This window comes from Oncorhynchus gorbuscha, linkage group LG24 (genome assembly GCF_021184085.1).
Source record: "Oncorhynchus gorbuscha isolate QuinsamMale2020 ecotype Even-year linkage group LG24, OgorEven_v1.0, whole genome shotgun sequence".
NCBI classification, from domain to species: domain Eukaryota; kingdom Metazoa; phylum Chordata; class Actinopteri; order Salmoniformes; family Salmonidae; genus Oncorhynchus; species Oncorhynchus gorbuscha.
Window position 1 is genome coordinate 54,571,955 of NC_060196.1, and position 26,459 is coordinate 54,598,413.

Consider the following 26,459-nt stretch of genomic DNA (forward strand, 5'->3'; position numbering starts at 1 on the left):
CAGCTGTGGAGAAACGAGGAAGTAGGAGTGAGGGGGAAGGAGTGAGATGGGAAAGAGTGAGGGGGAAGGAGTGAGGGGAGAAGGAGTGAGATAGGAAAGAGTGAGGGGGAAAGAGTGAGGGGAGAAGGAGTGATGGGGAAAGAGTGAGGGGAGAAGGAGTGATGGGGTAAGAGTGAGGGGAGAAGGAGTGAGGGGGAAAGAGTGAGGGGAGAAGGAGTGATGGGGAAAGGAGCGAGATAGGAAAGAGTGAGGGGGAAAGAGTGAGGGGAGAAGGAGTGATGGGGAAAGAGTGAGGGGAGAAGGAGTGATGGGGAAAGAGTGAGGGGAGAAGGAGTGATGGGGAAAGGAGTGAGATGGGAAAGAAGGGGGAAAGAGTGAGAGAAGGAGTGGGGGGAAAGAGTGAGGGGAAGGAAAAAAGAGTGAGGGGAGAAGGAGTGAGGGGAAAGGAGAGGGGGAAAGAGTGAGGGGAGAAGGAGTGAGGGTAAAGAAGTGAGGGGAGAAGGAGTGATGGGGAAGAAGAGGAAGGGGGGGGAGAAGAGTGAGGGGGAAAAGGGGGAAGTGAGGGTAGAAGAAAGAGTAAGGGGGAAGGAGTGAGGGGGAAGAAGAGGGGGAAGGAGTGAGGGGGAAGGAAGAAGAAGGGGAAGGGGTGAGGGGAGAAGAAGAGGGGGAAGGAGTGAGGGGGAAAGGAGTAAGGGGGAAGGAGGAGGGGAGAAGAAGAGGGGGAAGGAGTGGGGGGGAAGGAGAGGGGGAAGGAGTGAGGGGAGAAGAAGAGGGGGGGAAGGAGTGTGGGGAGAAGAAGAGAGGGGGGAAGGGGTAAGGGGAAAGGAAGAAAGAGTGAGGGGGAAGGAGTGAGGGAGAAAGGAGTGAGGAGTGGGGAAGGACTTTGAGGGAAGGAAGAGTGATGGGGAAAGGGTCAGGGGGGAAGAAGAGGGGGAAGGAGTGAGGGGAGAAGAAGGGGGAAGGGGTGAGGGGAGAAGGAGGGGGAAGGAGTGAGGGGGAAAGGAGTAAGGGGAAGGAGGAGGGGGAAGAAGAGAGGGAAGGAGTGAGGGGGAAGGAGTGAGGGGAGAAGAAGAGGGGAAAGGAGTGAGGGGAGAAGAAGAGGGGGAAGGAGTGAGGGGAAAGGAGTAAGGGGGAAGGAGTGAGGGGAGAAGAAGAGGGGGAAGGAGTGAGGGGGAAGGAGGAAAGGAGTGAGGGAGAAGAAGAGAGGGGGAAGGAGTGTGGGGAGAAGAAGAGAGGGGGAAGGGGTAAGGGGAAAGGAGTGAGGGAGAAAGAGTGAGGGGGATAGAGTGAGGGAGAAAGGGTGAGGGGGAAGGAGTGCGGAGAAGGACTTTGAGGGAAGGAGTGATGGGGAAAGGAGTCAGGGGGGAAGGAGTGAGGGGGCAGGAGTGCGAGGAAAGGAGTGAAGGGGAAGAGGAGAAGGAGTGAGAGGAAAGGAGTGAGAGAGAAGGAGTGAGAGAGAAGGAGTGAGAGGGAAAGAGGAGAAGGGGACTTTTCTCTCCAGATAGTTATGGTAAATCCGTGAAAGATTTGTCAGATCAGATTCATATTTCATTTAAGAGAAATGTGGGGGGGGTAGTTTTACACATCCATTAGGCTCCACTAATGAAGGTACATTAAGGGACAGAATAAATATTATATTAAGGGGCTATGCGAAAACACCCCCCAAAAATGAATATGAAATAAATGAGTCATAGCTTTCAAATCAATTACAGCACACTGCAAAATCAAAACACCTCAACACAAAACATGTTCTGAGATCAGACAGACCATAAATGCCCGTTTCAAATATTACCAAATGTCCTCCACACAGGCAAATAAACAACATAATTTAATTTCCCACCAAGTAGATACAGTCCTAAATGGATACCGTCTGACATTAAGGCCCTACCAATCAAACGATGTCAGCTATGTTTAGTAACACTCATTTCTAGTCACATGCATATTGTGGGAGAGAAACTCTGCATCTGAAACGCCGGCTCCATTTTACTCCAGTATGTGTGTGTGAATCTGTGTGTGTGTGTGTGTTCAAGGAGTGGCTAGGGACCTTTCCTAGCGTGTCCTCTCTGTGTAATATAGCGTAAAATGCAGATGTCGTACCCGAAAGCAGCAGTTCCATGTTGCTATTGGTCAAGGAGACGTTAACCCTTCCCGTGGTGGTGTTAAAGCTTGTGATACTCAGAGTCATTGGTTGTTTTCTTCCCTTGTAGTTGTATGAACCCTTCCATATATAGTTAGGAGCAAAGACGTCATCAGGAACTGAAACAGAGCATAGACAATATTGATTATTAGAGGGCCTTGGTTATGCTTGAGGTTGTTCAAGCGGTTAAGTCCACACGCCATCCCGTTGCCTGCGTGGGATCGAATCCTGGCCCCACCGGTCTTCGCACTGTCTTCCCTTTTCATTTCCATTCCTTCAATAAAACTGAACAAATATTTTAAGAAATAAGAGGAAAACAGAAAAATAGGACCTTGGTTAAGTCATACTGTCACTTTATATTCCACTGTTTGTAAGTCGATAGGATTCATCATGATTGATCAAATACTACTAGTGCTCACAGACACAGGGCCCTGGGACCTTTCACCCTCAGTGTCACACCCTGATCTGTTTCACTTTGTGCTTGTTTCCACCCCCCTCCAGGTGTTGCCAGTCTTCCACCATTATTCCCATTTTTATACCTGTGTTCTCTGTCTGTCTGTTCTCTGTTTTGTCCATCAAGCCTACCAGCGTTTTCCTCCTTGCTCCTGTCTGTTTCTAATTCCTGTTATCTACTTTTCCCGGTTTTGACCATTCTGCCTGCCCTGAGCCTGCCTGCCGTCCTTTACCTAGTCACACCACCCTGGATTATTGACCTCTGCCTGCCCTGACCCTGAGCCTACCCGCCCTGACCCTGAGCCTACCTGCCCTGAGCCTACCTGCCCTGAGCCTACCCGCCCTGACCCTGAGCCTGCCTGCCCTGACCCTGCCTGCCGTCCTTTACCTAGTCACACCACCCTGGATTATTGACCTCTGCCTGCCCTGACCCTGATCCTACCCGCCCTGACCCTGAGCCTGCCTGCCGTCCTTTACCTAGTCACACCACCCTGGATTATTGACCTCTGCCCGCCCTGACCCTGAGCCTACCCGCCCTGACCCTGAGCCTACAAACCCTGAGCCTACCCGCCCTGACCCTGAGCCTACCCGCCCTGACCCTGACTGCCCTGATCCTGAGCCTACCCGCCCTGACCCTGAGCCTGCCTGCCCTGACCCTGAGCCTACCCGCCCTGACCCTGCCTGCCCTGACCCTGAGCCTACCTGCCCTGAGCCTACCCGCCCTGACCCTGAGCCTGCCTGCCCTGACCCTGAGCCTACCCGCCCTGACCCTGAGCCTGCCTGCCCTGACCCTGAGCCTACCTGCCCTGACCCTGAGCCTACCTGCCCTGACCCTGAGCCTGCCGGCCGTTCTGTACCTTTTGAATCTGATCTGGATTCATGACCTCTGCCTACCTGTCGTTTTGCCTGCCCCCTGTTCTAGTAATAAACTGTTGTTACTTCGACACTGTCTGCATCTGGGTTTCCCCTAAAACGTGATACTCAGAGTAAGTCAAACTTAGTAAATTACCTCCAAGCTTTTAAAGAACTTAGTCCCTCTCCAAGTTGATAAATGTTAAACTTGTTTTGAAGGCAGTGGAAACTTTGGGATGGTTGGGCTGCTATATCACTACACCACAGATTACTCCGTGAGAGAGAGAGAAAGAGTATAAGACAAAGAGAGAGAGAACGAGAGAGAGGCCTGTCAGGCCTGTGCTGCTGGGACGTTTTACCGTCAGACTTACTCTTTCCACGCTTCATTAACTTCTAGTCCCTCAAGAGGGGCACTCAAGATTGAATTAAGGACACCAGTCCTTCTGAGGTGCTATTAGCGAAGCCCTCGCCCTCTGCGAGGCCAGATGAAGCTGTTCATATTCATTCTGTTGTGATTGCTAGCTGCACTTTACAGTACCGGCATCAGAGTAGTATTTTGTAATCAGAACACTGCTCTTTTTGACGTTGCTGTAATGGTGTGTGTGCGCACGTGTGTGTGCACAGTTTTTATGGTGTGTGTGTGTGTGTGTGTGTGTGTGTGTGTGTGTGTGTGTGTGTGTGTGTGTGTGTGTGTGTGTGTGTGTGTGTGTGTGTGTGTGTGTGTGTGTGTGTGTGTGTGTGTGTGTGTGGTGATGACACTTCAGTCAGGCACTCACCGTTCAGCTTGGGACTAGGTGTCCCTACCACTGGCTTGATGGGCTTCTCCGAGAGTTTGGACCCAGCTATAGGAAACAGCATTAGTCCCATTATGTCACATCAACTTCCCCATGTGGGGACTTCTAATCATGTATTGAGGTACATCAGCAACACACATCAAGAGATAATGCAATTTAACTCCTTTGGGGTCGAATTATGAGTTCTATTGTCAGTCCCATTTAGAGTTCTGTATGTGGAATTTCTAAATGTCTAGATGTGGTTAATATGGATAATAAATGCATATGGTGTGTCCTGGAATGTAAAGGTCAAGCATGACATCTTGTACAAATTATAGAAAATCACAGTTGATTTGTCCTACGGATGTTCACAGGATACAGCGAAGTCTACATAGTACAATGACAGGCTTACTTGCAAAGCTTTCCTCTCATTATGTTTTTGGTAATAATAGTATAAAAGGTATCTGGTAAGAAGAAACAAGATGAAGTGAGAAACCCAGAAATAAGCATGGGGTTATGCAGGAGAGGGCGTGTTCTGTGGCAGTGGCCCTCTACATGACAGTGAAGGTAAGTGCCATTGGTGGACCAGGAGCCGTGTCCTGTCTGTTCCACTGCACTGGCATGATAGACACTAGAATAGCACAAGATGCTGTCTGCTGCAGTGGTAGCAGAGCAGCCTGGCACAGTGGGAAATTCTCCCACAACATTACACATCTGTTTAAGTGTGTGTAATTACTCTGTGGCCTGCAGTGCACAGCTGTGCGATGCAGCAGTGGCCAGGAGTGTGTGTGAATATGTGTGTGAATATGCTCCATACCATTGCGGCTGCAATCACGGCCTGTGGCACAAGAGAGCCTCTGTACTCTATCAGCATATGCCATTACAAGAGAGCCTCTGTACTCTATCAGCATATGCCATTACAAGAGAGCCTCTGTACTGTATCAGCATATTTTTTTAAAAGTTTTATTTTAAAACCTTTATTTAACTAGGCAAGTCAGTTAAGAACAAATTCTTATTTTCAATGACGGGCTAGGAACAGTGGGTTAACTGCCTGTTCAGGGGCAGAACGACAGATTTGTACCATGTCAGCTCGGGGATATGAACTTGCAACCTTTCGGATACTAGTTCAACACTAACCACTAGGCTACCCTGCCGCCCCACCCACCCACCCACCCACACCCACACACCCACACACCCACACACACACGAATGGCTATGGTTAGGAATGGTGGAAGGTTAGGGGGAACTTCACCCTGGAGCCACACAGACACAAACAAACACGCAGGACATGTCATGTTCCTGTCCTGTACCTCGACAAATGGGCATCTTCCCGGTCCAGGTACCGTCGGACTTGCAGACGCGGTGTTCCGAGCCCCCGGACAGGAAGAACCCAGCCTGGCAGGAGTAGAGGAGGGTGTAACCAAACCCTGGCAGGTCCATCCCTATTACCTCCACATGGGCCGGGCTCTCTGGCTGCTTACATGAGTGGGCTGGAGAGGGGGAGACCGAGGAAAGGAGAAAGAGAGATGAGCTTTTTCCACATACTAATATGGTTCTTCTCACCTGCACCTGTCCATGTCTGTCTGCTATTCTTCTCACCTGCCCATATCTGTCTGCTATTCGTCTCACCATCTGCCCATATCTGTCTGCTATTCTTCTCACCATCTGCCCATATCTGTCTGCTATTCTTCTCACCATCTGCCCTTATCTGTCTGCTATTCTTCTCACCATCTGCCCATATCTGTCTGCTATTCTTCTCACCTCCCCATATCTGTCTGCTATTCTTCTCACCTCCCCATATCTGTCTGCTATTCTTCTCACCTCCCCATATCTGTCTGCTATTCCTCTCACCTCCCATATCTGTCTGCTATTCTTCTAACCTCCCCATATCTGTCTGCTATTCTTCTCACCTCCCCATGTTTGTCTGCTATTCTTCTCACCTGCCCCTCTGTCTGCTATTCTTCTCACCATCTGCCCATATCTGTCTGCTATTCTTCTCACCTCCCCATATCTGTCTGCTATTCTTCTCACCTGCCCATATCTGTCTGCTGATCTTCTCACCTACCCATATCTGTCTGCTATTCTTCTCACCATCTGCCCATATCTGTCTGCCGATCTTCTCACCTACCCATATCTGTCTGCTATTCTTCTCACCTACCCATATCTGTCTGCTATTCTTCTCACCTACCCATATCTGTCTGCTATTCTTCTCACCATCTGCCCATATCTGTCTGCTGATCTTCTCACCTACCCATATCTGTCTGCTATTCTTCTCACCTACCCATATCTGTCTGCTATTCTTCTCACCATCTGCCCATATCTGTCTGCTGATCTTCTCACCTACCCATATCTGTCTGCTATTCTTCTCACCATCTGCCCATATCTGTCTGCTGATCTTCTCACCTACCCATATCTGTCTGCTATTCTTCACACCATCTGCCCATATCTGTCTGCTATTCTTCACACCATCTGCCCATAGCTGACTGCTATTCTTCTCACCATCTGCCCATAGCTGACTGCTATTCTTCACACCATCTGCCCATAGCTGACTGCTATTCTTCACACCATCTGCCCATAGCTGACTGCTATTCTTCACACCATCTGCCCATAGCTGACTGCTATTCTTCACACCATCTGCCCATAGCTGCAGGCACCATCAAAGCTCTATTGAATTTTCTTTTCCATGATTTTGCACAGTCACTGGCTGGTATATGTCTTTCCTTCACGACACGTTTTGTATCCTGCACCTGCAAGTGACTGGATGTGCTTACACCAAGTCTGAACTGATTCACTGGCTACCCAGAACAAACACAAAGACACCTCCTACTGCTGCACTGTGTGTGTGAATACGACTGGTTACTTTCTCAGGTATGGTTGGTTGCATTCTACACAGTCTACAGAGATGGCCCGGAGTTGAGTTGAGCAACCCAGAGAGGGTCAGATATGCAGTGATGTGTTGTGGCAGCGTCCCCAGAGTGAAAGAGAAGTGTGTGTGTACAGTGTGTGTGTGTGTTTACCTGTCACTGCCCCAACCCACCAACCCATGGAAGATCAAACAGCAGGGGATTCTCTGTCACTCAGCTAAGCCAGTGAACCACTATTATCCATCTTTGATCAAAAGGGGCTGTGATTAGGTTTGTGGAGGGATCAATGCTTCAACTAACCTACCAATTCTCTTTTATTTTGAGGTATTTTTTGTGTGTGTGTATGTGTATATGAGTGTGTTTGTGTGTATGTGTATATGAGTGTTTGTGTGTGTGTGTATGTGTATATGTGTGTATGAGTGTGTTTGTGTGTGTATGTGTGTATGTGTATATGAGTGTGTGTGTGTGTGTGTGTGTGTGTGTGTGTGTGTGTGTGTGTGTGTGTGTGTGTGTGTGTGTGTGTGTGTGTGTGTGTGTGTGTGTGTGTGTGTGTGTGTGTGTGTGTGTGTGTGTGTGTATGGGTATATGAGTGTGTGTTTGTGTATGTGTATATGTGTATATGAGTGTGTTCGTTTGTGTGTGTGTGTGTGTGTGTATGTGTATATGAGTGTGTTTGTGTGTGTGTGTGTATGTGTATGTGAGTGTGTTTGTGTGTATGTGTATATGAGTGTGTGTGTGTGTGTGTGTGTGTGTGTATGTGTGTATGAGTGTGTGTGTGTATGTGTATATGAGTGTGTGTGTGTGTATGTGTATATGAGTGTGTGTGTGTGTATGTGTATATGAGTGTGTGTGTGTGTGTGTGTGTGTGTGTGTGTGTGTGTGTGTGTGTGTGTGTGTGTGTGTGTGTGTGTGTGTGTGTGTGTGTGTATATGAGTGTGTGTGTATGTGTGTGTGTGTATATGAGTGTGTGTGTGTGTGTGTGTGTATGTGTGTATGAGTGTGTGTGTATATGTGTATATGAGTGTGTGTGTGTGTATGTGTATATGAGTGTGTGTGTGTATGTGTATATGAGTGTATGTGTGTGTGTGTATATGAGTGTGTGTGTGTGTGTGTGTATGTGTGTATGAGTGTGTGTGTATGTGTATATGAGTGTGTGTGTGTGTAATTGTATATGAGTGTGTGTGTGTATGTGTATATGAGTGTGTGTGTGTATGTGTATATGAGTGTGTGTGTGTGTGTGTGTGTGTGTGTGTGTGTGTGTGTGTGTGTGTGTGTGTGTGTGTGTGTGTGTGTGTGTGTGTGTGTGTGTGTGTGTGTGTGTGTGTGTGTGTGTGTGTGTGTATATGAGTGTGTGTGTGTGTGTATGTGTATGTTGATGGGTCTCTTGAACAGTACAGGAGGCGGGGGGATATTTTGGGGCAGTGTGATAGCTGTTGGAGGTTATGGTGAGACTTAAGTATTCTTTTTTTGTCTATTCCAATATGAAAGGTGGCTATGTATAGTTACTGAATATTATATTACACACTGTGAGTAATCCTACACATATTGAACTATATCAATGACATTTGTGTGACACTGTGTGTTGACATTTCTTCACACAATTGGCAGAATATAGGCTAATTACAGAAAGAGTGAAATGTAGTTATGAGTAAAGATTTTTTGAGTGAACAGCAATCTGACATTGGTAGCCATCTGTCAATGCTCTCTAAGTCAGCCATGTAACAAACTGGTTTAAGGGAGTTCACCCAGCTAGCACATAATGTTCTGAGAACCTTATGTTTCCTAGAGCTTGCTGAGATCGTGGTTGTCCTATGGTTATTTAGCATACAACCTTCCCACAACTTTCTGGGAATGGTGCAGAATAGTTACTTGGTTTTGGAACATTCTCAGCACATTTTAGGAACTTCACAAAAAATCTATTTTTTCTTGGTATTTCATTAATTTAACAGAATTTTCCCTGGTTGCATTTAATTTAAATTTTGAATGTTCTATGAACGTTCTCGAACTGGTTTGACATTGGGAATGTTCTCAAATAGTTCAGAGAACGTTAAGATACAGCGTTCTTCTGTGGGAATTTCAGAACTTCAGCCTAACGTTTCCTACATGTTTCTTTGTGGTTCTACTTAATTCATGTTCTCACATCGTTCAGTTCTCAGCATCAACAAAACTCTATCTTCTATCTTGTGAAGTGTGTTGGCCAAGTCCACTAATTGGCAACACCTGATCTTAATGAGTGCTTGTTTCCCCATTGTTTGAAATGGGGTCTGTTTGAATAGACTAACATATAAAAACATGGCATGCTAGCTCCATCCTGGTGGCACAGAGGACTAATTCCATGGACAGAGAACAGAAGATCATAGGTTTGAATCTCACTGACGCCGTGCCAAAGTAATAATACAACATTCTCAGAAACTCCCTGCAACCTAAAAATGTACGTTTTCACATTCGTTCTCAGGACATAAAAAAAAAACATTATACCAGTCAGGAAACTTATGGCTTTGTTTCTAGAACCTAATCAGAAACCAAATACATACGTTCTCACAACTTCCAAGGAACCAAATGTGCTAGCTGGGCTCTTTGATTCTATCTTTCCTTGTTTGGGCAGACAGAGAGCGTGCATCCACTGCCACCCTGGCATTTCTTTTCCATTTGACTGGAAATTACATCTGTATTCCAATCATTTTCTCATACAATACATTAATATTGCGGTAAGCCTATACTTAATTAGTGTATATAAATCATATTTTAACAACATTTCCTCATACTACTACTACGTGCTATATCCTTATACTGCTAGATGGAGGGGTGGTGGGGGTGGGTGCTTTGCCATGGTGTGACGTGGGAATGACGTGTATGTGTGAGTGGAGAGGGATGGAGACAGGCTGTATGGGGAGATAAGACCAGGGTTCGCCTTTCTCTCCTCCCTGCCTGGATGGGGACATTAACACTCCTGGGATAGGTGACACAGAGAGACACAGAGAGAGAGAGTGTGAGTGAGAGAGAGAGTGTGTGAGAGAGAAAAAGAGACCACCATCCCCTCTATACCCCCCCCCCCATCTCACCCCACTTTACCCTGCCTCACCCTATCCCCATGGAGGTAGCTGAGTGGATAAGACTACCCTGAGGGGGGCTGACTGACGATTCGTGTGGATGGTTGCCTCCAAACGGCACCCTATCCCCTATATTGTGAACTACATTGGTAGTCTGACATATGGTCCCTGATCAAAAGTAGTGCCCGATACAGGGGATGTGGGACATTTGGGAGGGAGCCGATGTGAAGGTTAGGGTCTCTCCCGCTAGGCTGGGTCTCTGAATCTACCTCCATAAAGATTATCTCTTCATGAGAATCATCCTTCCCCTCTGATATATCAGCTCACCTGCTGTGACGGTGAGAGTAGAAAATGATCCTTGCTGTTTCCAATAATGTGAATTAATTTTCAAAGTAGCAGTTATTAAATATGACCTTGAAGCTTGGCAGAGTGCTCTACTTTATCATTGAAAAAGTAATGAAGCCCTTTGGTTCGGTAGCAGGCGCTAACGGAGATAGTTGTGCCATGATCCTTCTAAGATCCTTGTTACCTAGGAAACAGCCAACTGCTATTTTGCAAGTAAAACTTTTTGAAAAACACCTGCATGTAATCACCTGCAAGACTCCTGTGCCTGACATAACAGATGTACTGTATAATTATCAAAGATGTACAGTACAAGCCACACTTTCTGAGCGTCGGTACGACACAACCATGACAAACTAGTGTAGTTAGGACCACATCACGTCTCCCTCTTCTTACTCTTTGTGGCTAATGTGTAAAAAATTGTCAGTGGTTCCTAAGATGTGTTTATTTTACAGATGAACACGGTGATATGGTCAGGGTGACATGTCACGGTCAGAGTGATGTGGCCAGAAGTGACGGATATCATGGAGGTCCCTAGCAAGAGTCGGGGATGGACTGACTATAGAAACAGAATCATAGAATAGGTTGACCATAGAAATAGAATCCAAGAACTGGTTGACCATAGAAAAATAATCCTAGATTGGGTTGACTATAGAAATATAATCTAAGAATGGGTTGACCATAGAGATATAATCTTAGAATGGGTTGACCATAGAGACAGAATGCTAGAATGGGTTTATCATAGAAATAGAATCCTAGAATGGCGGGACCATAAAACTACAATCTTAGAATGGGTTGACCATAGAACTAGAATCCTAGAATGGGTTTATGATAGAAATATGAGCTGACCATATAAATGCAATTATATCATGGGGGCTTTTCCTATGATGATGTCATCGTGGGCATCAGAGGGTATAGCTACAGCAGTTGTTGTGACTGGGCACCACAGAGGGACAGTAGGGGGTGGTTCTCAAACCTCTTCTGGGGACCATTCCATGTATTTGATTGATTCCACAGCTAGCACTCCTGATTCAACTTGTCAACTAATCATCAAGCCCTTGACTAGGTGAACCAGGTGAGTTAGTTCAGGGCTACAACAAATTGTGAAAATGTCTGAGGGTCCCCAGGAGAGGTTTGAGAATCACCCCCTCTCTATACTGTCCCTCTATGACCCAGTCACAATAACGGCTGTAGCTATACCCTCTGATATCCGTGACATCATCAGAACCACTGCAGTAGGGGGTGTGATGTGACTCACGGATACACTCTGGCTGGGAGCCGCTCCAGGTAAGGTCAGCCTGGCAGAGCCGGGTGGTGGAGCCCTGGAGCAGATGACCCAGCTGGCACTGGAACGCCACCATGCTGCCCACCTGTGTTAGAGTAGAGAGACAACTGAGTGCACCTGCATTATCAATAGGCGCAGGAGTAGAGAAGCACAACACACACACACACACCATAGTTAGGATCTATGTAGTTATAGTAACAATGGCATAAAGAGTATCATATATTCTTATATTCACACTAGTCTCAGAGGCCTATAAAAAGTAATTGGGCTTCAAACGTGAGGAGTCAGGCTAGCTAGGAATAGAGCATTGGGAGTGTTCAGCGTGAGGAGTCAGGCTAGCTAGGAATAGAGCAGTGGGAGTGTTCAGCGTGAGGAGTCAGGCTAGCTAGGAATAGAGCAGTGGGAGTGTTCAGCGTGAGGAGTCAGGCTAGCTAGGAATAGAGCAGTGGGAGTGTTCAGCGTGAGGAGTCAGGCTAGCTAGGAATAGAGCAGTGGGAGTGTTCAGCGTGAGGAGTCAGGCTAGCTAGGAATAGGAGTGGTTCAATTGAAAGGCCAGTTTGATATCAACTTTGATGTTGCTATCAAACAAAGGCTGTGATGTACACACACACACACACACACACACACACACACACACACACACACACACACACACACACACACACACACACACACACACACACACACACACACACACACACACACACACACACACACACACACACACACACACACACACACACACACACGAGTCAACTCTTGAATCCCTATGAAAGGTTTTGTTTAAGCAGCCTACATCAAACCAAGACGTTCCTTGGTTCAGACTGATCACTGATGCCCTTTCAAAGAGCGACATATCAGATTAGCCCTTGTCAGCTCTTTTCAGCTCTCTCAGCCTTCCTCTGCTTGCATGCGTGTGTGTGTAGATGTGTGTGAGACCATGCGTGTGTGTGTGTGCGAGTCTGTGTGTGTGACAGAGCCTGGGGAGTGAAATATGAAAACGTGTCATGGAATGACACAGTGGCTTCACACATTAATTGATTAACACGTCGTCCCCCGTGCTGAAACACAGTCTGACGAGTAATAAGACTCATGGCCTTATCTCTGGGATACAATATCTCCTTCTCTTTGCTTCAATATCATTAGGCTGCAGCCAGCAGTCTCCTCTCCTTCTCCCCTGTCCCTCTCTCCCCCTCCCTCTCTCTTTCTCTCTTTCTCATTTCTTAATCTCTCTCTCTCTCTCTCTCTCTCTCCCCTCCCTCCCGAGGGCGAGACAAATGATTTATGGGTGTGAAAGCCTGATATTTCACTGTTCTCTCTGAAGCCTGGGCATGACTTGACCCCAAATGTTACAATAAGGCTTGAATTCTTAATGCCAGCGCATCTGGGCAAGAGCCCTTCCTCGCCCTCCTCCTCCCTCTCACTCCATATTATATTTATCCCCTGACAAAAATATGAATAAAGTTCATTCCCGGCAAGAGCCCTCAAGCCCTTCTCTACCCCCTTCCTCCCTCTCACTCCCTTTCCCCTGGCGAAAATATTCCTAAAGTTCATTCATGTTACAAGACGCGGGAGCTCTTTTCCATGTCTTGACTTAATAAGGAGGAGCTACCGAAATAGCAATGAGAAATAACTCTCCCCTTACCTTCCGTGTGTTCTTTGTGTTCTTTGTGTTCTGTGTGTTCTGTGTGTAACCATCTCCTTTATCGAGTAGTGGTCCACCAGCGTAGCTCTGAACACTGCATAATGTACTAGTGGTTACTATAATGGATTGATGATTTAGTACAATGTGCGCTAGATAGATGTCTTCTATCTAATAGTTTATGATGGAACAGAACCCCAGGAGAGAAGGAAAACACTGTTGTCTTTGACTACATGCTGCTCTTCACTTTTATGTCATTTGATTCACAATTAGAGGCAAGCCATGCAGCAAATGTGTTTCTCTTCTCCCAGACAAATCATGGCAATTTGCCGTACAGTTTTGCCATTTATCAGTCCTAACAATGTAAACACAGATTTGGTGGGGGAAAGTTGTAGCGTTTTAAGGCTCATTAGGGACATGGAACGGAGGAAGGACTGCTTGTGTTTACAGATCCCGCTGTGTAGACACCATAGGACTCCAGAACGGTCAGAAACACACACACACACACACACACACACACACACACACACACACACACACACACACACACACACACACACACACACACACACACACACACACACACACACACACACACACACACACACACACACACACACACACACACACACACAGTGAAATAATACCCACACAAATATGAACCCTTGTAAACACAAACAGGGTTCGACTCTATTCTCAGCATCAACACTGTTTTCTAGCTTGCTCGTGACATTTGTGAACAGTAACGTACACCATGGTAAGGTGTTTCAGAGCTTTTTTTTTGTTCTTATACTTAAATGAAAATGTCTTCTTCATCAGAAATACCCACCATCACCATGCTCATCATCATAATCATTATCATCATTCTATAGCTAGTCTTTATCTATCTTTTAGCTAGCTAGGGCCATCTACTTTAAGTGCTGCCTGTCTTCCCAGTAGCCTTCTTGGTATGTGAACTGCTGACTGCCATTAACTTGCAGATGATTGTTGACACATCAACCAGGATTAAGGGGCAGGGCAATTTGCAACTGTTGTTATCTTGGTAATCAGTGGCTGTATTGGAGGGGAGGGTGGTTTCTCCTCTCCGAGGCAATCAGCAATTAGTACAAGGAGGTGTGCTCTTCACCTCTGCAAGGCAATGGTCAATTGGTGTTAGTACTTCAGTCTCCCTTGTTTTCTCATCTGTCAACGGCGGTCTCGTCGCAAAACTAAGGCCATCGCCAAAACAAAGACGGTTCTGAGGAGTTGTTCTGAGGAGTCGTTCTGAGGAGTCGTTCTGCGGAGCCGTTCTGCGGAGTCGTTCTGCGGAGTCGTCCTGAGGAGTCGTTCTGAGGAGTCGTTCGAGAAAGGAAGGAGAGCTTCACACCACTGTCTCACTTGAGTATCTTACCTAGTTATTTTCTGATGATCTCATTTTTCTCTTTTGCAGCATTGGCAGCCATGTGTGGTTTTTCTATACCTGTTCGCTCCTCTCCCTTTAGGCTTTACAGACACTCCCCCATCCTTGGCTGCAACTCTTAATTTAGTGTACCCTGCACGCACAACATTTGGAATTCCTGGGGCTTCATTTATCAATATTGCGTAGAAACTATTCTAAAATACTACATACGAACAGAATTTATAATGTCTGTATGCATAGAAAAAGTGTGTTTTATCAAACACTCCTATGAGAGTTACACACACCGGTAGGAGATAACCATTGATGAATACCAATTGTTCTCAGCCTCAGTGCTCATGCAAGAACCTTGGCGATTTGCATTTCGAAACGCCCCTAATTAACCTTATATGGTCAATTCATCCCTTCAACCCATAGGGAATATACAATGCCGTACCATGACATACAATGGCACAACTAATTTAAAAAACATGTTTCTGAGACTGAAATAGAGGTGCTCGTGTCAGAGGTTGAGTACAACCAAAATGTTTTATTTGGTTTGCTCAGTTGTGACCAGTAAAAAGAGAAACAGAGCTACGAAGAGAGGACTATTAGGACAATTCAAGTTACTTCAAATGATTAGACAACACAGACCAATAAGCCATCCGTCCTCAACAGCTCCCTCCTGTAGGCATATAGGCCAACTATTGTTCTGCAGAATGAACGAGTTGTGAGTTCCACCTGGCCACCTTGCCATCACATTCAGTAGCATCTTTTGACCATCACTTAACCTGTCACCTGTATATTAAGAGGGGAAGACTTGTCTGTTCACATAGTTTAAATCCTTTTGGGCTGGTTCTTTTATGTCGATGTGGGTGCCGCCTTTTTCTCTATTCGCATTTGGGAATTCATTGATGGCATCATGTCAAAGAAACCCCTCTTGACTTCAATCTGTTGTGCAATCTTGTATTGAAATTGTATGTTACTGTTTGTTTTGGCTCATGGAGGGGCTGTGAGATTCCGATCGGCAAGCTCCTGTTGAAAAGTGCCCGTTGCCAAAAACCCCAAGACAGATAGCACATGGTTGTGCACCGGAATGGCATGTGTTTCCTTTTTAAAGTAGGTCTCAAATCTTTGCAAAAATCCTATGAAATTGGTTTTGGGAAACGATATCTGATGAGCCAATCTGTTCTCTCTGCGAAATGCAGCATGGGCCAAATCTTTCAACAGAGCAAGATCAGACATCCCTTTTTCGATTTCCATTACCTCAGTCTTTTATAGTATGTCAACAATAGTTTCACTTTCAGATATGCCTTTTATTTAACAAAATACTGTACTTGATATGAATTATTATTGTAACAAATGCACTGATGTGGTCAAATTATATGATATTGATAGCATGTCAAGATATAGTGCACTCATACTGGTGGCAGGTAGCCTAGTGGTTAGAGTGTTGGGCCAGTAACCAAAAGGTTGCTGGATTGAATCCCTGAGCTGACAAGGTAAAAATCTATCATTCTGAACTAGGCAGTTAACCAACTGTTCCCCAGTAGGCCGTCATAGTAAATAAGAATTTGTTCTTGACTAGTTAAATAAAGGTTTTTTTATTTTTTATTCTGACGCCTTCACTTTTTCCACAGAGCTCCGAGACAGGGTTGAGTCGAGGCACAGATCTGGGGAAGGGTGTCATGTTTGTCATTTATTATCATGTCTTGTCCCTGTGCTCCCCATGCTATTCGTTTCCCTCTGCTGGTCTTATTTGGTTCTTTCCCTCCTTCTATCCCTCTCTCTCCCCCTCCCTCTCTCACTCTCTCGCTCTCTCTTCTCTCTATCGTTCCGTTCCTGCTCCCAGCTGTTCCTATTCCCCTAATCATCATTTAGTCTTCCCACACCTGTTCCCGATCCTTTCCCCTGATTAGAGTCCCTATTTATTCCTTTGTGATCCGTTCCTGTCCCGTCGGTTCCTTGTTTTGTATTCACCATGCTGTGATTGTGTTTCGCCCTGTCCTGTCGTGTTTTTTGCCTTCATCAGATGCTGCGTGTGAGCAGGTGGCTCTATCAACTACGGCCTGCGCCTACCCGAAGCGACCTGCAGTCTGTGGCCGCTTCTCTAGTTATTCCCCTCTACAGACTAGAGGATTTTTGTTATTCCCTGTTTGGATTTAAATAAACTCTGTTTCTGTTAAGTCGCTTTTGGGTCCTCTTTCACCTGCATGACAGAAGGAACCGACCAAGGAATGGACCCAGCGACTTCAGACGCTCGTTACACTGCCGTCGAGATCCAAGGAGCCATGCTCGGCAGACACGAGCAGGAATTGTCTGCTGCTCGCCATGCCGTGGAGAACCTGGCCGCTCAGGTTTCCGACCTCTCTGGACAGTTCCAGAGTCTACGTCTCGTGCCACCTGTTACTTCCTGGCCTGCCGAGCCTCCAGAACCTAGGGTTAATAACCCACCTTGCTACTCCGGGCAGCCCACTGAGTGCCGCTCCTTTCTCACGCAGTGTGAGATTGTGTTCTCTCTCCAACCCAACACATACTCTAGAGAGAGAGCTCGGGTTGCTTACGTCATTTCACTCCTTACTGGCCGGGCTCGAGAATGGGGCACAGCTATCTGGGAGGCAAGGGCTGATTGCTCTAACAAATTCCAGAACTTTAAAGAGGAGATGATTCGGGTTTTTGACCGTTCAGTTTTTGGTGGGGAGGCTTCTAGGGCCCTGGCTTCCTTATGCCAAGGTGAACGGTCCATAACGGATTATTCCATTGAGTTTCGCACTCTTGCTGCCTCTAGTGAGTGGAACGAGCCGGCGCTGCTCGCTCGTTTTCTGGAGGGACTCCACGCAGTGGTTAAGGATGAGATTCTCTCCCGGGAGGTTCCTTCAGATGTGGACTCTTTGATTGCTCTCGCCATCCGCATAGAACGACGGGTAGATCTTCGTCACCGGGCTCGTGGAAGAGAGCTCGCATCAACGGTGTTTCCCTGCTCCGCATCGCAACCATCTCCCTCCTCTGGCTTTGAGACTGAGCCCATGCAGCTGGGAGGGATTCGCATCTCGAAGAAGGAGAGGGAACGGAGGATCACCAACCGCCTGTGCCTCTATTGCGGAGTTGCTGGACATTTTGTTAATTCATGTCCAGTAAAAGCCAGAGCTCATCTGTAAGCGGAGGGCTACAGGTGAGCGCAACTACTCAAGTCTCTCCATCAAGGTCCTGTACTACTTTGTCGGTCCACCTACGCTGGACCGGTTCGGGTGCTACATGTAGTGCCTTGATAGACTCTGGGGCTGAGGGTTGTTTCATGGACGAAGCATGGGTTCGGAAACATGACATTCCTTTCAGAGAGTTAGATAAGCCTACGCCCATGTTCGCCTTAGATGGTAGTCATCTTCCCAGTATCAGATTTGAGACACTACCTTTAACCCTCACAGTATCTGGTAACCACAGTGAGACTATTTCTTTTTTGATTTTCCGTTCACCGTTTACACCTGTTGTTTTGGGTCATCCCTGGCTAGTATGTCATAATCCTTCTATTAATTGGTCTAGTAATTCTATCCTATCCTGGAACGTTTCTTGTCATGTGAAGTGTTTAATGTCTGCCATCCCTCCCGTTTCTTCTGTCCCTACTTCTCAGGAGGAACCTGGCGATTTGACAGGAGTGCCGGAGGAATATCATGATCTGCGCACGGTCTTCAGTCGGTCCCGAGCCAACTCCCTTCCTCCTCACCGGTCGTATGATTGTAGTATTGATCTCCTTCCGGGGACCACTCCTCCTCGAGGTAGACTATACTCTCTGTCGGCTCCCGAACGTAAGGCTCTCGAGGATTATTTGTCTGTGTCTCTTGACGCCGGTACCATAGTGCCTTCTTCTTCTCCGGCCGGGGCGGGGTTCTTTTTGTTAAGAAGAAGGACGGTACTCTGCGCCCCTGCGTGGATTATCGAGGGCTGAATGACATAACGGTTAAGAATCGTTATCCGCTTCCCCTTATGTCATCAGCCTTCGAGATTCTGCAGGGAGCCAGGTGCTTTACTAAGTTGGACCTTCGTAACGCTTACCATCTCGTGCGCATCAGAGAGGGGGACGAGTGGAAAACGGCGTTTAACACTCCGTTAGGGCATTTTGAGTACCGGGTTCTGCCGTTCGGTCTCGCCAATGCGCCAGCTGTTTTTCAGGCATTAGTTAATGATGTTCTGAGAGACATGCTGAACATTTTTGTTTTTGTCTATCTTGACGATATCCTGATTTTTTCTCCGTCACTCGAGATTCATGTTCAGCACGTTCGACGTGTTCTACAGCGCCTTTTAGAGAATTGTCTCTACGTAAAGGCTGAGAAGTGCTCTTTTCATGTCTCCTCCGTTACTTTTCTCGGTTCCGTTATTTCCGCTGAAGGCATTCAGATGGATTCCGCTAAGGTCCAAGCTGTCAGTGATTGGCCCGTTCCAAGGTCACGTGTCGAGTTGCAGCGCTTTTTAGGTTTCGCTAATTTCTATCGGCGTTTCATTCGTAATTTCGGTCAAGTTGCTGCCCCTCTCACAGCTCTTACTTCTGTCAAGACGTGTTTTAAGTGGTCCGGTTCCGCCCAGGGAGCTTTTGATCTTCTAAAAGAACGTTTTACGTCCGCTCCTATCCTCGTTACTCCTGACGTCACTAGACAATTCATTGTCGAGGTTGACGCTTCAGAGGTAGGCGTGGGAGCCATTCTATCCCAGCGCTTCCAGTCTGACGATAAGGTTCATCCTTGCGCTTATTTTTCTCATCGCCTGTCGCCATCTGAGCGCAACTATGATGTGGGTAACCGTGAACTGCTCGCCATCCGCTTAGCCCTAGGCGAATGGCGACAGTGGTTGGAGGGGCGACCGTTCCTTTTGTCGTTTGGACAGACCATAAGAACCTTGAGTACATCCGTTCTGCCAAACGACTTAATGCCCGTCAAGCTCGTTGGGCGTTGTTTTTCGCTCGTTTCGAGTTTGTGATTTCTTACCGTCCGGGTAGCAAGAACACCAAGCCTGATGCCTTATCCCGTCTGTTTAGTTCTTCTGTGGCTTCTACTGATCCCGAGGGGATTCTTCCTTATGGGCGTGTTGTCGGGTTAACAGTCTGGGAATTGAAAGACAGGTTAAGCAAGCACTCACGCACACTGCGTCGCCGCGCGCTTGTCCTAGTAACCTCCTTTTCGTTCCTGTTTCCACTCGTCTGGCTGTTCTTCAGTGGGCTCACTCTGCCAAGTTAGCTGGTCATCCCGGTGTTCGAGGCACTCTTGCGTCTATTCGCCAGCGCTTTTGGTGGCCGACTCAGGAGCGTGACACGCGCCGTTTCGTGGCTGCTTGTTCGGACTGCGCGCAGACTAAGTCGGGTAACTCTCCTCCTGCCGGTCGTCTCAGACCGCTCCCCATTCCTTCTCGACCATGGTCTCACATTGCCTTAGACTTCATTACCGGTCTGCCTTTGTCTGCGGGGAAGACTGTGATTCTGACGGTTGTCGATAGGTTCTCTAAGGCGGCACATTTCATTCCCCTCGCTAAACTTCCTTCCGCTAAGGAGACGGCACAAATCATTATTGAGAATGTATTCAGAATTCATGGCCTCCCGTTAGACGCCGTTTCAGACAGAGGCCCGCAATTCACGTCACAGTTTTGGAGGGAGTTCTGTCGTTTGATTGGTGCGTCCGTCAGTCTCTCTTCCGGGTTTCATCCCCAGTCTAACGGTCAAGCAGAGAGGGCCAATCAGACGATTGGTCGCATACTACGCAGCCTTTCTTTCAGAAACCCTGCGTCTTGGGCAGAACAGCTCCCCTGGGCAGAATACGCTCACAATTCGCTTCCTTCGTCTGCTACCGGGTTATCTCCGTTTCAGAGTAGTCTGGGTTACCAGCCTCCTCTGTTCTCATCCCAGCTTGCCGAGTCCAGCGTTCCCTCCGCTCAAGCGTTTGTCCAACGTTGTGAGCGCACCTGGAGGAGGGTGAGGTCTGCACTTTGCCGTTACAGGGCACAGACGGTGAGAGCCGCCAATAAACGCAGGATTAAGAGTCCAAGGTATTGTTGCGGCCAGAGAGTGTGGCTTTCCACTCGCAACCTTCCTCTTACGACAGCTTCTCGTAAGTTGACTCCGCGGTTCATTGGTCCGTTCCGTGTCTCCCAGGTCGTCAATCCTGTCGCTGTGCGACTGCTTCTTCCGCGACATCTTCGTCGCGTCCATCCTGTCTTCCATGTCTCCTGTGTTAAGCCCTTTCTTCGCACCCCCGTTCGTCTTCCCTCCCCCTCCCGTCCTTGTCGAGAGCGCACCTATTTACAAGGTACATAAGATCATGGACATGCGTTCTCGGGGACGGGGTCACCAATACCTAGTGGATTGGGAGGGTTACGGTCCTGAGGAGAGGAGTTGGGTTCCGTCTCGGGACGTGCTGGACCGTTCACTCATCGATGATTTCCTCCGTTGCCGCCAGGATTCCTCCTCGAGTGCGCCAGGAGGCGCTCGGTGAGTGGGGGGTACTGTCATGTTTGTCATTTATTATCATGTCTTGTCCCTGTGCTCCCCATGCTATTCGTTTCCCTCTGCTGGTCTTATTTGGTTCTTTCCCTCCTTCTATCCCTCTCTCTCCCCCTCCCTCTCTCACTCTCTCGCTCTCTCTTCTCTCTATCGTTCCGTTCCTGCTCCCAGCTGTTCCTATTCCCCTAATCATCATTTAGTCTTCCCACACCTGTTCCCGATCCTTTCCCCTGATTAGAGTCCCTATTTATTCCTTTGTGATCCGTTCCTGTCCCGTCGGTTCCTTGTTTTGTATTCACCATGCTGTGATTGTGTTTCGCCCTGTCCTGTCGTGTTTTTTGCCTTCATCAGATGCTGCGTGTGAGCAGGTGGCTCTATCAACTACGGCCTGCGCCTACCCGAAGCGACCTGCAGTCTGTGGCCGCTTCTCTAGTTATTCCCCTCTACAGACTAGAGGATTTTTGTTATTCCCTGTTTGGATTTAAATAAACTCTGTTTCTGTTAAGTCGCTTTTGGGTCCTCTTTCACCTGCATGACAAAGGGTACTAAAACATTTCTGCAGCATTGAAGATTCCCCAAAACACAGTGGCCTCCATCATTCTAAAATGAAACAAGTTTGGATCCACCAAGACTCTTCCTAGAGCTGGCCGCCCGGCCAAACTGAGCAATCGGGGGAGGGGAGGTGACCAAAAACCTCAATTGTCACTCTGACAGAGGTCCAGAGTTCCTCTTTGGAAATGGGAGAACCTTCCAGAAGGACAACCATCTCTGCAGCATTCCACCAATCAGGCCTTTACATGTTTTAATTTTTATTTTAAATTGAACCTTTATTTAACTAGGCAAGTCAGTTAACCTCTCTCGGGTAGGGGGCAGCATTCGGAATTTTGGATGAAAAGCATGCCCAAATTAAACGGCCTGCTACTCGGACCCAGAAGATGAGATATGCATATAACTGGTAGATTTGGATAGAAAACACTCGAAAGTTTCCAAAACTGTTAAAATAGTGTCTGTGAGTATAACAGAACTGATTTAGCAGGGGAAAATCTGAGATAAATCAATTCAGGAAGTATTTTTATGTGTGGTTTTGTAGTTTTCTATTCAATGCCATTACAGTATCCATTGACTTAGGACCCCATTTGCATTTCCTATGCCTTCCACTAGATGTCAACAGTCTTTAGAAATCGTTTCAGGCTTGTATTCTTATAAATGAGGGAGTAAGACCAGTCTGAACGAGTGGACCCTAACGGGACGCAGAGTTTTTTCAGGCACATGTGCATTTCTTTATTTATATTGGCAAAGTTATTGTCCGGTTGAAATATTATAGATCATTTAGGCTAAAAAACAACCTGAGGATTGAATATAAACATTGTTTGACATGTTTCTATGAACTTTACGGATACAATTTGGAGTTTTTGTCTGATTGTTTTGACTGAGTTTGAGCCTGTGGATTACTGGAGAAAACGCGCAAAACTGAGATTTTTTGATATAAAGAGACTTCATCGAACAAAAAGAACATTTATTGAGTAAATTAATGTCTTCTGATTGCCACCATATGAAGATCATCAACGGTAAGGGATTCATTTTATCTCTATTTCTGAGTTTTGTAACGCTTCTGCTTGGCTGGTTACTGTTTGTAATAATTTGTCAACTGGGCTATGTTCTGGGCTTTCGCCGCAAAGCATTTTATAAATATGACACTGTGGTTGGTTTAACAAGAAGTTCATCTTTAAACCTATGGAAAATATGTTTTGTTTTCAGAACTTTTTATAATGAGCATTTCTGCAATTGAATTTGGCGCTCTGCAACCTCACTGGATGTTGGCCAGATGGGACATACCCTAGACAGGTTAAGAACAAATTCTTATTTACAATGACAGCTCACACAAGCCAAACCCAGATGACGCTGGGCCAATTGTGCACCGCCCTATGGGACTGGATTTGAACCAGGGTGTCTGTAATGATGCCTCAAGCACTGAGTTGCAGTGTCTTAGACCACTGCGCCACTCGGGAGCCTTTAAGGTACAGTTGCCAGACGGAAGCCAGTCCTCAGTAAAAGGAACATGACAGCCCACTTGGAGTTTCCAAATGGCACTGAAAGGACTCTCAGACCACGAGAAAAATATTATTTGGCCTGTATGCCAAGCGTCACGTCTGGAGGAAACCAGGCACCGCTCATCACCTGGCCAATCCTTACGATGAACCATGGTGGTGGCAGCCTCATGCGGTGGGGATGTTTTTCATCGAGGGAAAGATGAATGGAGCAAAGTACAGAGAACCTTAATGAAAACCTGCTCCAGAGCACTCAGGACCTCAGACTGGGCCGAACCGAACATTCACCTTCCAACAGGACAACGACCCTAAGCACACAGCCAAGACAACGCAGGAGTATCTTCGGGACAAGTCTCTGAATGTCTTTGACTGGCCCAGCCTGTAACATATACGCAAAGACTCGGGAAGCAAGTACAGGGAGTAAATGTAACAAATAGCTGAACATGGAACAAAACAAGAAACACGAGTAGCGCACAGACATGAAACACAGAAACAGAATCAATAACACCTGGGGAATGAACCAAAGGGAGGGACAGATATAGGGGAGGTAATCAGGAAGGTGATGGAGTCCAGGTGAGTGTCATGAGACAGAGTCAATAACACCTGAGGAAAGAACCAAAGGGAGTGACAGATATAGGGGAGGTAATCAGGAAGGGGATGGAATCCAGGTGAGTGTCATGAGACAGAGTCAATAGCACCTGAGGAAAGAACCAAAGGGAGTGACAGATATAGGGGAGGTAATCAGGAAGGGGATGGAGTCCAGGTGAGTGTCATGAGACAGAGTCAATAACACCTGAGGAAAGAACCAAAGGGAGTGACAGATATAGGGGAGGTAATCAGGAAGGTGATGGAGTCCAGGTGAGTGTCATGAGACAGAGTCAATAACACCTGAGGAAAGAACCAAAGGGAGTGACAGATATAGGGGAGGTAATCAGGAAGGGGATGGAGTCCAGGTGAGTGTCATGAGACAGAGTCAATAACACCTGGGGAATGAACCAAAGGGAGGGACAGATATAGGGGAGGTAATCAGGAAGGTGATGGAGTCCAGGTGAGTGTCACGCAGGTGTGTGTAACGATGGTGGCAGGTGTGTGGAATAATGAGTAAACTGGCGACGTCGAGCGCCAGTAGACGTGACAGTACCCCCTCCCTTCAACATATATTTTCCCAATGCTATGCTTGTCAAGCAGTTCCCTTATTCCACCACTTGTGCGAAAGCATGGTCATGGCTGTGCATACATTTACACACACTCTCAAGCAAACGTTCATATTGATAAATCTCACACTTTGCCTGGAAATGATCCCACATATGGTTTACGCAAAGATAGATAATGGCGCCGGAGGAGATGGCTGCCATTTTAACTTAATTAACAAAAAATTCTTAAAACTGTGTTGTTGGTTAACTTAAGGTATAGGGGGCAGCATTTTCACTTTTGGATAAATAGCGTGCCCAATTTCAACTTCCTGCTACTCATGCCAAGAATATAAGATATACATATTACTAGTAGATTTGGATAGAAAACACTGAAGTTTCTAAAAATGTTTGAATATTGTCTGTGAGTATAACAGAACTGATGTAGCAGGCAAAACCCTGAGGACTAACCATTCAGATTTTTTTTTTTTTAGATCTCTGTCTGTTCAGTGAGTTCTCATGGGGAAACGATATTTCCTAGGCACTTGTTTGCAGTTCCTACTGCTTCCACTGGATGTTACCAGTCTTTGGAATTTGGTTGCGGTTATCTAGGAACTGGGTAACACTGTTGAGAGTTGCTCAAGACTTGAAAAGTAGCGTTGGTTTGTTGTCTTCCTGTATTGAACACAGATAGACCCGTCTTCAATTTGATCGATTATTGACGTTTAAAAATACCTAAAGTTGTATTACAAAAGTAGTTTGAAATGTTTTGGCAAAGTTTACAGGTAACTTTTGAGCTATTTTGTAGTGACGTTAAGCAAATTGGAAGCTGTTTTTTTCTGGATCAAACGCGCCAAAGAAATGGACATTTTGGATATATATGGACGGAATTAATCGAACAAAAGGACCAATTGTGATGTTTATGGGACATATTGGAGTGCCAACAAAAGAAGCTTGTCAAATTAAAACATGATTTATATTTTATTTCTGCGTTTTGTGTAGCGCCTGTAGGGTTGAAATACGCTACTCTCATGTTTACTGTTGTGCTATCATCAGATAATAGCTTCTTATGCTTTCCACGAAAAGCCTTTTAAAAATCTGACATGTTGGCTGGATTCACAATGAGTGTAGCTTTAATTGAGTATCTTACATGTGTGATTTAACAAAAGTTTGATTTTTATATAATTTTATTTGAATTTGGCGCGCTGCATTTTCCCTGGCTTTTGGCCCAAGTGAGACGCTAGCGTCCCCTATCCTAGAGAGGTTAAGGGCTTGTAAGTAAGCATTTCCCTGTAATACCTGTTGTATTTGGCACTTGTGGGAATATCATTTTTTAGATTTGTGCCTTATTATTTATAAATGAGGCCCCAAGTAACGTTTGAAACTGCCGATCTGTGGTCAAGAATGCTGAGTTTATCTCAGCCTATGCTACCCTTCAGTCCCTTGACATTTTGGCCCTGACGGAGACATGGACTACCCCAGAGAACACAGCTACTCCAGCTACTCTCTCCATCTGACTACGTTTTCTTTCATAGTCTGAGAGCATCTGGTCATCGCGGTGGTGGCACAGGGCTACTAATTTCTCTTAAGTGGAGATTTTCTATTTTCTCCCTCTCACCTGTCCATCTCCTCATTTTAATTCCATGCTGTCACTGTCACTTGTCCACTCAAGTTTAACATTATCGTCATATCGCCCACCAGGTGCCCTTGGAGAGTTCTTCAATGAGCTTGATATCTTGATAAGCTCATTTCCTGGCGATGGCTCACCGCTCTTCGTACTTGGCGACTTCAACCTCCTGACATCTGCCTTCAATTCATTTATTTCCAAATCTTTCCTTCCCCTCCTTGCTTCTTTTTGCCTCACCTTTTCCCAGTCCTTTCCCACTCACAAGGCAGGCCATACTTTTAACCTCACCTTTTCCCAGTCCTTTCCCATTCACAAGGCAGGCTATATGCTTAACCTCACCTTTTCCCAGTCCCCTCCCACTCACACGGCAGGCCATACGCTTGGCCTCACCTTTACGAGA

General features: G+C 46.5%; 1 protein-coding gene across 1 annotated transcript in view; it reads right to left on the reverse strand.

Moving 5' to 3' along the window:
• Window positions 1–26,459, reverse strand: part of LOC124012727 (CUB and sushi domain-containing protein 3-like) — an 849,083-nt gene that overhangs the window by 6,489 nt on the left and 816,135 nt on the right. Inside the window, exons 63-66 of the mRNA XM_046326635.1 lie at window positions 11,730–11,841; window positions 5,526–5,705; window positions 4,219–4,284; window positions 2,098–2,256 (exon numbers count right to left, since the gene is read on the reverse strand). Coding sequence (XP_046182591.1) covers window positions 2,098–2,256; window positions 4,219–4,284; window positions 5,526–5,705; window positions 11,730–11,841 — 517 coding nt within the window. The remainder of the gene's footprint in view (window positions 1–2,097; window positions 2,257–4,218; window positions 4,285–5,525; window positions 5,706–11,729; window positions 11,842–26,459) is intronic.